The sequence below is a fragment of the Marmota marmota genome, unplaced genomic scaffold (genome assembly GCF_001458135.2).
Source record: "Marmota marmota marmota unplaced genomic scaffold, marMar, whole genome shotgun sequence".
Classification (NCBI taxonomy): domain Eukaryota; kingdom Metazoa; phylum Chordata; class Mammalia; order Rodentia; family Sciuridae; genus Marmota; species Marmota marmota.
In genome coordinates, this window is record NW_025999945.1 from 8547958 (window position 1) to 8561554 (window position 13597).

The window sequence follows — 13597 nt, forward strand, 5'->3', positions numbered from 1 at the left end:
GGATTCCAATTTCTCCACATCCTTGTCAGAACTTTTTTTTTTTGCAGTGTTGAGGATGGAACCCAGAGCCTCATGCATGGTAGACAAAGTACTCTACCATGGGTCTACTCCCTAGCCTTTATTTATTTATTTATTTGTTTGTTGTCAGTGGACATTTATTTTATTTATATGTGGTGCTGAGAATTGAACCTAGTGCCTCATACATGCTAGGCCAGTGCTCTACCCCTGAGCTACAACCCCAGTCCCCTTGCCTTTAGTTTCTGTTTCTGTTTTTATTTTTGATACTGGGGATTGAACTTCAGGTCTCACCCAAGCTAGGTAAACATTCTACCATTGAGCTATATCCCAAGTCTCTGGTTTAGTTTTGAGATGGTCTTGCTGAGTTGCCAAGACTCCCTTGAACTTGTTATCCTCCTGCCCTGGTCTTCCAAGTAGCTGGGGTTACAAGCATGTGCCACCAAGTGCAGTCTAGGACAACTTCTTTTTTTAAAATAGTTTTATTGGTATGTTTTGCACATCATATGACTGATCCTTTTCAAGGATTCAATTCTACTTTGTAGTTTCTGTTTCTCTACCAAGGTATCCTTTCATTCATTGTGATAGTATCTTCCTTAAATTGTGACAATATCTTCCTTAAATTGAGCACTGTTGTATTAGCTGCTTTAAAAAAAGTTTTTTTTTTAAAGATGCTTTTATTTTAGCACTGTAGTCATCACTTAGCAAGTGGTATTTTTTTTTTTTTTTTTTTTTTAAAGAGAGAGAGAATTCCCCAATATTTATTTTCTAGTTTTCGGCGGACACAACATCCTTGTTTGTATGTGGTGCTGAGGATCAAACCTGGGCCGCACACATGCCAGGCGAGTGCGCTACCCGCTTGAGCCACATCCCCAGCCCCTGCTTTAAAATTTTATAATTCCAACATCTGTTTGTATTGAAGTTGGTCTCCATTGTCTTTTTTTGAGAATAAGTTATGTTTTCTTGTTTCTTTGTACATTGTTGAATTTTGAATGTTATGCCGTGCAAGCTGGATTCTGTTTTATTCCTTTGAAGATTGTTATTGTTTTTGCTTGCTTGTTTGCTTTAGCAGGCATTTAATTTAACAGAACTCGGAATTTCAAGTTCAGTCTCCTTTATGGTAGACAGTAGCTCAAATCTCAGTTTTGGCTTTTAGATTTTGGCTTTAGTTTCATTGTTTGGAATCTGCTCTGAGTCAGCCAGAGACTTGGTCTGAATTTACCCAGAATTTGGACAGCCTTCTCTTTGGCTCTGCCTTTTTTGACTTTTTCTTCCTAGTAACTGTTGTGGTCCCTAACTCTCTTTTTCTTTCTAGTTCTTCAAGCCAGAAAGACTTGCAGATTTTACAGTTTTTAGTTTGTGGTAATTGAGGATTGAACCCAGGGCCTTGGGTGTAGTAGGCACGTGCTCTACCCCTGAGCTATGTCCCCAATCTATCTATCTATCTTTCTTTCTTTCTTCCTTCCTTCCTTCCTTCTTTCTTTCCTTTCCTTTCCTTTCCTTTCCTTTCCTTTCCTTTCCTTTCCTTTCCTTTCTTTCCTTTCTTTTTTAAAAATGGGATCTTATTTTGCCCAGGCTGATCTCAAAAGTTACAATTATCCTTGACCTCTTAAGTAACTGGAATTATTTTTGTACATACCCAATGATGGGGGTTTTAATCTAAGTTTTAGCTGTCCCACATTGCATGGACTGGATCTGTCTTCAGTCTAAAAGCTACAGAAAGGAGAATCCCATCCAGTGCCATTCCCTTCTTCTAGCTGTTGTCAACTCTCATAAGTAAATGCCTACTTTTATTCCATTTTTAGTCCCTTCAGATAATTTTTTTGGGGGGTGGGGAGACAGTACTGGGGATTGAACTCGGGGGCACTCGACCACTGAGCCACATCCCCAACCCTATTTTTTGTATTTTATTTGGAGACAGGGTCTCACTGAGTTGTTTAGTGCCTCGCTTTTGCTGAGTCTGGCTTTGAACTCGTGATTCTCCTGCCCCAGCCTCCCGAGCCGCTGGGATTACAAGCATGTGCCGCTGTGCCTGGCCCTTCAGGTAGTTGTTAAAATAACATTTTGACCAGGGTTGCTATCTGCAGAGGGTTATTCTAAGAGGAACTTAACTCAGACATTACAAGAAGCAGGTCATTATTGTTTTTAAAACTAAAAACATTTCAACAATGTAGAGAGACCTCTTTTGTAGTTTCATTGTTTTAAGGCTCAGTTTTTATTTTTGAAGTAATATCTTTTTGTGTATTCTGCTCTTGTCCACTGAAGGATCAAGGGTTTACTTGAAACATTCAAAACCTATTTTTTTTTCCTTATCTTTGTTATTTGGAATACATCATTTGAAAACATATAAAGGCCACATTTGGAATAAATATTTATTTGTTGATCTTTTCTGCTAAATAAAATCTAGATTTTAGCGGGGTACATGATGCACACCTGTTATCCCAGCTACTTGGAAGGTTGAAACAGGAGGATCATAAGTTTGAGGCCAGCCTTGGCAACTTTGCTAATGAGACCCTGTTTCAAAAAAGAACTGGGGACATAGCCTAGTGGTAGACTTTGGGTTAGTCCCCAATACTGGTGATCTGCTATTAAAATTCAGATTTTGTTTTGTAGTCTAGTTAGAGCTTTCTAGCTATAAAATAAGATTGTTTTATTTCCATAAGAATAAATCTTATTATTTCATATATACTAGATAATGGATAATGTGACAATGAAACTATCTCAGGGAAAACTCTTAAAATGTTTTGTTAGAATACTATTTTTCAGTCATGATTAGGCAATGGATTTATGGGATGTTGATATTATTGTGTGATTCTTTTGGTAAAAGGGGTATAATGGTTTGTTTTAATGGAGTCTGATAGGCATATAGAAGACATTTTCGTAACTGATTTGGAGGAAATGTATTTCTTTTCTGTTTAAAGGTGAAGTAGATCCTAAAGAGAGGATAGCACGTCAGCGAAAACTATTACAGAAGAAACTTGGCCTTAATATGGGAGAAGCAATTGGAATGAGTACTGAAGAACTCTTCAATGATGAAGATTTGGATTATGCACCAACTTCAGCAGCCCTTGTAAACAAACAACCTGTAGGTAAAACATGTGGTTGTTTGTTTGCAAATAACACAGAGGGTTTGCTTCATTTCACTTATGCATTTGTAATTCTATTTAAATGCTGTGCTTAATTTTATTATTGTTGTTTAGTGCCACTATACTGTTTTCATAAACAAAATTTATATTTTTATTTATTCTTTTTGTGTGTGTGTGTGATATGGGGGATTAAACCCAGGCTTCAAACATGCTAATAAGCAAGCACTTCACCTATATCACTATATCCCTGCCCCTTTTTAAAAATTGTATTTGAGCTGGGCACAATGGTGCATACCTGTAATCCCAGTGGCTCCGGAGGCTGAGGCAGCCTCAGCAAAAGCACAGCACTAAGCAACTCAGTGAGACCCTGTCTTTAAATAAGATACCAAAAAAAAAAAAAAAATAGGACTGGGGATGTGGCTTAGTGGTCAAGTGCCCCTGAGTTCAATCTCCCCTATCCCCCCACCCTCCCCAATTGTATTTGAGATATAGGGTCTCTCTCGGTTGTCTAGGCTGCCCTGGAAATTGCAATATTCCTTCTTCAGCCTCTCAAGTAATTGGGATTACAGACATGTGTCACCACTCTCAGCATATAAACTAAATTTCTGCAGATTGTATGGAGAAAGAAACAGCCTATCTCCTAAACATTGGACTGTTAAATAAAAGCTGTGGTGACCCTTTTAGGAGCCACTGGTATTGAAAGATCCTAGTTGCTGCATTTGTTCTTTCCGTTCCTTTTTTTTTTGTGTGTGTGTGTGTGTATGAAAGAAAAAGTAATTTGGAGGAAGAGTGAGAAAGAAGAAAAGCTATTAAAACTATTATAGACAGATTTGATGATAGACGTCTTCAGAGCTGTGATTTATGAGGGAAAATGTCCAAAAAACACTTTCAAACAATAACAACAAAAAAAGGTTGTACAGTATGAAGTAAAACATTTTTTGCCCATGTTCATGGACATACATGTCCCTATGCCTCATCAACAACCCTTTTTTTAAGTTTCTTGTGCATCATTCCTGCAATTTTCTGTACACATGCAAGTATGTATGTATCCATTTAAGCCCTGTTTACCTTTTCTCACTTCATACAATTTAATATATCAGTGTATACAGATTGATCACATTCTTTTAGATAACTTCCTTTTGTTTTATTTTGTGGCTGGACAAAATAAAAGGCAAATAGAATCAGCACTTTTTTCCCTCTTTTCACTTTTTTTCCTCCTTTTTCATTGGTCTTTCAGTTCCCAATGGATGCACTAGAGTATATTTTGACATATTATACATACATGGAGTATCACTTCCCATTCTTGATGATAATATTTCTTTTGTGGACATTCTTTATTCTCATAACTTTTAATTGGTAATGTGGTTATTTTGAAGTCTCACCTCTTCAAAGCCCTTTTTATGGGTTAGCATTTATTTGTGCCATGTGTGGCATAAAAAGTTAAAAGGTGTATCTGTTGGGAATTGGAACAATAAGGAAGGAGGAGGAAGAAAATGAAATTATGGATCCAGCTATACAATAGAATAGCATAGCATAGCATAGGGCTGTCAAAGAATGTGATTGATCTGTATATACTGAAATTTATAGTATAATCCTCTGTAAATTAGTCCTCTACTGAGGCTAAGACTATAAGTACTTATTTTAACCTCTGAAGTTCAAACTCAGCATTCTTTTACTCTTTTAGATGCTCCAGGCAGCAGAGTTGATTGACTCAGAATTCCGAGCAGGAATGAGCAATAGACAAAAGAATAAAGCTAAAAGAATGGCCAAGCTTTTTGCAAAACAGAGATCCAGGGATGCAGTGGAAACTAATGAGAAGAGGTAGTAATCTTTCTGTTTTTTCACTTAAAACAATAATGTTGTGTAGTTTAAATCTATGTCTGCTTGATTTGTAAAAAACATTTTGCCGTTTTTTGTTTAATTGGGGAGTACTGTTTGGATTGTTTTTCTTAGTTGTCAGAGAGTATTTACTGTTACTGGGGACTAAGACCACTTCCCAAGAAAAGTCCTTCCGAATAGATTTTTTTTTTGTTTGTTTCTAATTATCAGCTCCAAATGATGGTTAAAGATTACAAAGGGGAAAGAGTATTCCAGGTGGAGGGAATAAATGTAAATGCCTTAATCTTGGAATATTCAAGAATCAGAAGGGCAGTTTGGCTGGGAATAAGTGAATGAAAGGGAGATTAGTAGAGAAGGATTTCAGAGAGGTGGTCAAAAGATCATAAGTTAAGAATACTGCCAAGTAAATTGAGAAGTATTGTCAAGGTATTGTATCATCTCTTCCCTAGGCTGGGCTTATGCTAAATTGTGGTAATGATCCAGGATTGCTTACCCAGTCTTGTAGAAAAGAACTCTATAGGTAAAGCCATTCTTTTCAGTTTCTTTTTTTCTTTTTTTTTTTTTTTAAAGAGAGAGAATTTTTTAATGTTTATTTTTTAGTTTTCGGCAGATACAACATCTTGTATGTGGTGCTAAGGATCGAACCCGGGCTGCACGCATGCCAGGCGAGCACGCTACCGCTTGAGCCACATCCCCAGCCCATCAGTTTCTTAATGAGTTAATCAAAGTGTTATCTGTGTGTGGCTTGGACCAGTGGTTCTCAAAGGGTAGTTCAAAATGGCTTCCTCCAGATGTTCTCTGAGGTTCTTAATGTCCAGTTTTTTTGGCTCTTATTTTTATCTGAACAGAGTCTTTGGTGTTCAAGAAATTTTTGAGTAAATGATGAATTAATAAACATTGAAACTCTTATAAAATTAGAACTTTATAGGCAAATAGTAGTTGTTGCAAATAGCAGTACTTTGTTGTTTTTCTGTTCATATAAAGATAAAAGGTGTTTATAGTAGTTGTTTAAAAGCTAAGCACCAATGAGCATCCCTTGGTAGAAATTTATACTTCGGGGCTGGGGATATGGCTCAAGCGGTAATGTGCTCGCCTGGCATGCATGGAGCGCTGGGTTCGATCCTCAGCACCACATAAAAGTAAAATAAAGATGTTGTGTCCACCGAAAACTAAAAAATAAATATTAAAAAAATTCTCTCTCTCTCTCTCAAAGAAATTTATACGTGGGATTAAGTTTTGTTTTATTAAGGGTTTAAATTTTATTGAAATTAACTACTTTTTAAAGTGAATAACTCATTAGATCATAAACAAATTGATCTAAATGTTCCAGAATATTCCAAAATGCAAAAAATTAAAATCAGAAGCACTTCTTATCTCAAGCATTTTGGATAAAGGATAATTAGGTTACTCTTAGTAACCTAATAAACGTTTCTACTAGTTTTTATTCACATACTTTACCGAAAGATTTGAGTGTTGGAAAGATAGACTTATTTTTCAGAGTTTACAAATCATTCATCCCACTAAAGTTGTTAAATACTTTCTATCTGCCGGGTACTGTTGTAGGCCCAGAGTATTCAGTAGTGAATATAATAGATTAGAATTTCTGCCATTGGAGCTTAAAGGGAAAGAAGGATGTATAATGAGATATGTTGTGTTATATATGTTTGTCACTTTAATGATAAGGGTTAAATGTGGAGAAAAGGATAAAATGAGGAAGAAATGTGGATACAGAATTTGAAATTTTAGATTGGATGGCCTGGAAGGGCTTCACAGAAGTGACTTCTGAGTAAGATAAGAAAGAAGTAAGAGTGGCTCTGACTATCTAGAAAAAGACATTCCAAATAGAGGAAATTATAAAAGCAAATATCTAACAGTGGAGACACACCTAATAAATTTAAGAATGTAAAGTGACCAACCAATGTAGCTAGATTGGGGAAAATTAAGGGAAGAATAATAGAGGTTGAGGTTAGGGAGGCTCAGATTTCTTGCATGAACCCGTATTATTCAGCATATTCGTTTTCTCCAGAATACTGAAGCCCAAAGAAGATAGTGTTATGCTAGGCCAGATTACATTGTTGTAATTTAAAAAGGAGTGGAGCTGGTTCTACGGGGAAGAAAGAGTGATCATTAGATTTGGCATTCAATTTGAAAGGAAGCATTCATTGACCCATAGAGTGGTGGGATATATTTTGCTCAAAAAATATTAAGTAGTTACTTTCAGTTATGTAATACATGAGATTTTTAATAAATCATATAAGCAGAATATGCTAGAGCAATTATTCAAGTGATGGATTTTCTTACATTCATTGTGGTTCACATTATCCTTTGCCTACTTTTTGAAATGATGTCTTTTATTTTTTAGCAATGATAGCACTGATGGGGAGCCAGAAGAAAAGAGACGGAAAATAGCAAATGTTGTTGTTAATCAGACTGCAAATGATTCCAAAGTCTTGATTGACAACATTCCAGACAGCTCTTCCTTAATTGAAGAGGTACTACTGAAATAGCCTAAAGTGTCTGTTAAAATTGTTTATAATTTTTGAAGCTAATGTCCAGTTGAGAGTACTGAATAATTTATCAGTTGAGAAATTTTATTGGTAAACATTTTGCATCTTTATTACTAAAAAATAGTTATTTTAAAAAAATTTAGAGCTTAATCACTGCCACTTAAACCTACAAATGAATACTTTTATTGAATTACTAAATGTTAGCATAAAACAGATCTTTTAAACTAGTAGTAACTTTCTTTCTTATTCAGACAAATGAATGGCCTTTGGAAAGCTTTTGTGAAGAACTTTGCAATGACCTTTTTAATCCCTCCTGGGAGGTAAGATATCTTCATTACAGTTTCTCTGGGCTAGTATTTTTTGTGCTGATGAAGGAAACAGTGTCTTGACCCAGTATACTTTGTCAAGGGTCTCTAGTCTTCTCTAGAGACTAGGACATCAGGGCACATCATATCATTGACCTTGAAGTAGAAAAATTGGCTTTTCTCCTTTTATATCCTTTTAGTCATGCTTTAAAGTGAATTGTTTATTTCTTTTCATTCTGTTGACTATAATCTAAAAGTATGCATTTTTCTCCCAGGCATTGTTTCCTTTTCTTTGAATGGATAGTTTTGATTAATCAAGAACAGTACTTTCAGAGGTTGGGGATATAGCTCAGTAAGCCTGTGCTTAACATGCACAAGACCCTGATTTTAATCCTCTACACACACAAAAAAAAAAAAACAAGGAGTGGTTTCAAAACCAGTTTTTCACCCTCAAAAATATTCTTCAAAGAAAATCTTGAACAGGTTTCAGTATGTAAGAAAGATGATAGTGAAACATTTGATTGAATTTGTTGAATTGGTAGTCTTAACCTAGTCTGTCCCCCTTTGGCCCTAGGGTAACTAAAAAATAATTTTTTTTTTTTTTTGCTTTGGGCTTGGGAATGTAACTCAGTAGTAGAGCATTTGCATGCTATGCATTATCCCAGCACAGCAAAGGGAAAAAAAAAATGCTTTGAAAGGTTTTAGCAGCATTTCTGTTCTTTTATGTACTTCTGTTTATTCAAGTCTTGGCTCAAATGAGGATTTGAGTATGGTGTCAGTAGCTTGTTTTTCGTTTTTTTTTTTCCCTTCCAGATGACACTGGGGAAAGTATCTTTACCTTCACTAAGAAAGGCGATTTATCCCAGGGCAACAGTAAAGCATTAGTCATGAGACATTTTGTTTGAATTTTCATTTTTTGGCACTTAACACTGATTATCTTGGAGCTTTTACCACTGAGCCACATCCCCAGTCCATTTTATTTTATTATTTTTTAAAAATTTCAAGACAGTATCTTGCTAAGTTGCCAAGGGTCCCTTGGAGTTGTTAAGGCTGGACTTGAACTTATTATTCTCCTATATCACAGCCTCCTCAGTCACTGGAATTACAGGCATGTGCCAGAGCTAGAGCTTATTTTTGATGCGTATAGTTCTAAAATATTGTTTTGAAACTGAAAAAAAATATAATGCTTTCTTTATTCTCCCTTTTCCCTTATTATGGATAGTTCTGAAATGCAGATAGGAGATAGAGTGACAACCATGTGGATTTATATTGTAGAAAGATTTTTAGAATAGGTGTTTTTTTTGTTGTTGTTGTTTGTTTATTTTTGTAGTACTGGGGATTGAAACCAGGATCACTTTACCACAGAGCTACATCCTCAGTTCTTCCTTTTTTGGGGGGGGATGAGGGAGAATCAGGGATTGAACTCGGGTACTCTACCACAGAGCCACATCCGCAGCCCTATTTTGTGTTTTATTTAGACACGAGGGTCTCACTGAGTTGCTTAGTGCCTTGCTTTTGCTAAGGCTGGCTATGAACTTGTGATTCTCCTGCCTCAGCCTCCTGAGCCACTGGAATTACAGGCGTGTGCCATTGTGCCCAGCGTCCCCCACCTTTTTTAGTTGTAGATGGACACAATGTCTTTATTTTTATTTATTTATTTATTTTTGGTGTAGTGCTGAGGATTAAACCCAGTGCCTCACACATGCGAGGCAAGTGCTCTACCACTGACCTACAACCCCAGCCCTCCCTTTTTCTTAATTGAAGGAAAGATTGGTTTCTTTAAACATTTCATCTCTGACATTTGCTTCTTGGTTCTTTTTAGGTTCGACACGGTGCAGGCACTGGACTAAGGGAAATTCTTAAAGCTCATGGAAAAAGTGGTGGTAAAATGGGAGATAGCACTTTAGAAGAGGTAAGTGTATTAAAGCTCTGAATATTGCCAAGCTTTTTAGTAATTGGTTTGTTTTTACCGTAGAGGGAAGTAACAAAAGTATGCATCATTGCATCATGAAATAGGAGTGAGGGGTAAATAATAGGGAGAATTATGAGTGGTAGAGTGCTTACCTAGCATGTGTGAAGCACTGGGTTTGAATCTCAGTGCCTCATATAAATAAATAAATAAATAAATAAAATGAAGATCCATTGATAAACAAAATTTAAAAAAAATGAAGAGGCAAAAAGGAAAGATAGGAAGTTTGTTTATAAACAGGAAAAATGAGTTTGGGGAAGGACATGTTTGGAAACATTGAGTGGGAAAACATGTAGAAGCAAGAGTATTTGAGCAAGACATAATGAAGTGGAAGAGTAAGGTGAATAAGAGGTTAGTGGAAAGGTTGGAGAGCAGCATGATTGTTATAGCAAGAGACACTGGTATTAGAATAGTAGATATGTAACAAGTTTATTTGATACCTGAGCAACCTTAAGTCATTAGTTTCTCTTTGAAGTACAAGTAAGAGAATCCATCAATTTAAGACTTTTTATATACTATGTAGGAGTCAAATTAAATCAGCAAAGAGGATATACTTAATTTTTAAAGGTAGTAATTAAAATGGTTCTACTTTTTGGTTATTGCTCATTCGGCTAAAATAGTCTGTCCTAGGGGCTGGGCATGTGGCTCAAGCGGTATCGCGCTCTCCTGGTGTGTGCGGGGCACTGGGTTCGATCCTCAGCACCACATGAAAATAAAATAAAGATGTTGTGTCCACCGAAAACTGAAAAATAAATATTAAAAAAAAATAAAATAGTCTGTCTTAGTATTTTATTTTTATTTTGGATCTAAGTTATTCCTAAAGACCTATTTACAAAGTGTGATCTTTGTTATTAAAAACTGATTATGTTTTGATAGATGATTCAGCAGCATCAAGAATGGTTGGAAGATTTAGTTATTAGACTCCTTTGTGTTTTTGCATTGGATAGATTTGGAGACTTTGTTTCTGATGAAGTAAGTGTCATCAAAATGAAGCTTTTGCCCAATCAAATTTTAAATTATAGAAAATAAGTTTGTATATTTTTGCAAATATAACTTCTCTTTCTTTCTCATCTATAGGTTGTAGCACCAGTTCGGGAAACTTGTGCTCAGACATTAGGTGTGGTTTTGAAACACATGAATGAAACAGGAGTTCATAAGACTGTGGATGTGCTGCTAAAATTACTTACACAAGAACAATGGGAAGTTAGGCATGGTGGTCTACTGGGAATAAAATATGCTTTGGCAGTTCGTCAGGTAAATCCTTCATGGTTTGAAGCATGCTGGGGGTGGGGGGTGTTCCTCTTAGTTTATTTTCATTAACCACACAGAATGGCTCGTTAATGCTTTGGACCAGCTTTTCCTCTCTTGTCTTGTTCATGATGTAAAAGAATTGAAAACTCCCTTCCTGTCCTTAAATACAAGCTCACAGCTTTTTGAAGTTTTCTAAGGTTTTTTTGTTTTGTTTTAAATGACTGCCAACAACATGACATTTCCTTGTGATTTTTGCTCGTTAACTCAAGGGCTCTCTGTACCTTATTTTCTTCTTTACTTCCTTCCTTATTTTTCCTGGCTCTAGTACTTTTTCCACACCCATCACCCTCACAAACAAAAACTGCTTTTCTATGTTGTGATCTGTAGCCCATGTAGAGAACAGCAGTGCTTCTCACAAATGGAAACGCCTTACTAGTTTTAGAAAAGCTCTCCCTATTTCATAGCAAGATCAATTCTCCGGGAGACCCCTAGTGTATGATCAAAGAAGTAGTTTCTGGGTGCCCGTCCTACTGGGGAAAATGAGAAGAGATTAGATGGGAATAGTGAGAAGCAGCAAGGGATGCCTTTTCTTTTCCTCTTCTCTCATACCTGCTTTGGTTGTCCCTGACATTGAATAAGAAATGGAGCTAAGGTTCTACCCTGTGTATGTGTGTGTCCATGTTCACACAGAAAATCTGTAATCTTGGGCTGGGGATGTGGCTCAAGCAGTAGCGCGCTCACCTTGCATGCGTGCGGCCCGGGTTCGATCCTCAGCACCACATACAAACAAAGATGTTGTGTCCGCCAAAAACTAAAAAAATAAATTAATTTTCTCTCTCTCTCTCTCTCTCTTTAAAAAAAAATCTGTAATCTTATTTAGGAAACATCTTCAGATATTGAAGACACATCAGTAATAAAGTACTTAATAGTCTTTCTCACATGGATTGTTTATGTTGGCTTCTACTGATGTTATTTTTCTTTTCTGTTTGTGTGATTTTTAAAAATATATAAATGTTGGACTTTATGCTATCACATGGCAAATTTAATAGAAATGTTTAAGCACAACAGTTGTACTGTAGAAAACTAATCTGTTTTGATGTACTATTTTACAGGATGTAATTAATACTTTATTGCCTAAAGTTTTAACTAGAATAATTGAAGGACTCCAGGATCTTGATGATGATGTCAGAGCTGTTGCTGCAGCATCATTAGTGCCTGTAGTTGAAAGCCTAGTCTATCTTCAGACACAAAAAGTAATTTAAACTTTTTAGTATTTTTTGTTTGTTGTTGTTGTTTTCTGTAGAGCATATTTACATTTGGGATATGGATTTTTTTCCTCCTTTATTCTCAATTTTCTTGTGACAGATATCCTCTGGTGCATGTAATGTTGAATATATATGTTGTCCCTGGGAAGAATGAATTGTGCCTGTTTACTCTCTTCCTATACATAATATACAGAGACATTCCTTGAGAGGAAAGAATTTCTTCTTTATTTTACTCCTTCTTTGTTTGTTTTTATGTTAGTTTTTGAAATAATTTTTAATCTGGTTTCATTTTTTTATATATATGACAGCATTATGCATTACAATTTTTATTACACATATAGAGCACAATTTTTCATATCTCTGGTTGTATACAAAATATATTCACACTAATTCGTGTCTTTATACATGTATTTTGGATAATAATGATCATCAAATTTCACCATCATTTATAATCCCATGCCCCCTTTCTTCCCCTCCAATCCCTCTGCCCTATCTAGAGTTCATCTATTTCTCCCATGCTCCCTCTCCCTGTCCCACTATGAATCAGTCTTCTTATATCAAAGAAAATATTCGACATTTGGTTTTTTTGGGATTGACTAACTTCACTTAGCATTATCTTCTCTAACTCCATCCATTTACCTGCAAATGCCATGATTTTATTCTCTTTTATTGCTGAGTAATATTTCATTGTGTATATATGCCACATTTTTTAATCCATTCATCTATTGACGGGCATCTAGGTTGGTTCCTCATTTTTTTTAAGTGATTGTTTTAAGTTATATGTGATATTCCATTTTATCAAATCCAGAACACAATAGTTAAATGTGTAACTAGAATTGTATTTTGAGCTCAGAAATTAAATTTGTCTTTTCATGATGGCTAGTACCATTTTAAATGTAGCAAGATTGCTTTATATAAAGGGGCATGTCTTGTATTTCTGTACAGTATCTTCAGAGTTTAGTTTTTTATATAAAATACAGTGTTGGCTATTTTATTTTCTGAATTTTCTGCCCAGTGTGAATATGGTTAGGAAGGGAAATGCCAAAGTAGAGTTTAATGGCACTAAAAAGAGGGATAGAGATATGTTAATAGCAAATAATATGTCCCTCTTAATTTTGTTTAAAACTGCCACTATCAAAGTTAATTGGGATTGGCAGGGCTTGTGAAATTTTTGTGTAAAGTTGATAACTTTTCTTGAAAACTGATCTTATAGGTACCATTCATTATAAATACATTATGGGATGCTCTTCTGGAATTAGATGATCTCACAGCTTCAACAAATAGTATTATGACTCTTCTTTCATCTTTGTTAACTTATCCTCAGGTCCAACAATGCAGGTAATTATTTTTGATTATTATT

The 13597-nt window shown here is 35.6% G+C and overlaps 1 protein-coding gene across 4 annotated transcripts in view; it reads left to right on the forward strand.

Moving 5' to 3' along the window:
* Btaf1 (B-TFIID TATA-box binding protein associated factor 1) overlaps window positions 1-13597 on the forward strand; it is an 80068-nt gene that overhangs the window by 25715 nt on the left and 40756 nt on the right. For 2 of the 4 annotated variants that reach the window (XM_015500118.2, XM_048801743.1), the window contains exons 5-13: window positions 2937-3100; window positions 4786-4922; window positions 7303-7432; window positions 7699-7767; window positions 9575-9664; window positions 10598-10693; window positions 10799-10975; window positions 12085-12225; window positions 13451-13575. In XM_015500118.2, coding sequence (XP_015355604.1) covers window positions 2937-3100; window positions 4786-4922; window positions 7303-7432; window positions 7699-7767; window positions 9575-9664; window positions 10598-10693; window positions 10799-10975; window positions 12085-12225; window positions 13451-13575 — 1129 coding nt within the window. Of the gene's footprint in view, window positions 1-1928; window positions 2060-2936; window positions 3105-4785; window positions 4923-7302; window positions 7433-7698; window positions 7768-9574; window positions 9665-10597; window positions 10694-10798; window positions 10976-12084; window positions 12226-13450; window positions 13576-13597 lie in introns of those variants that run through there. The other 2 variants (XM_048801744.1, XM_048801745.1) reach the window with 2 other exon arrangements.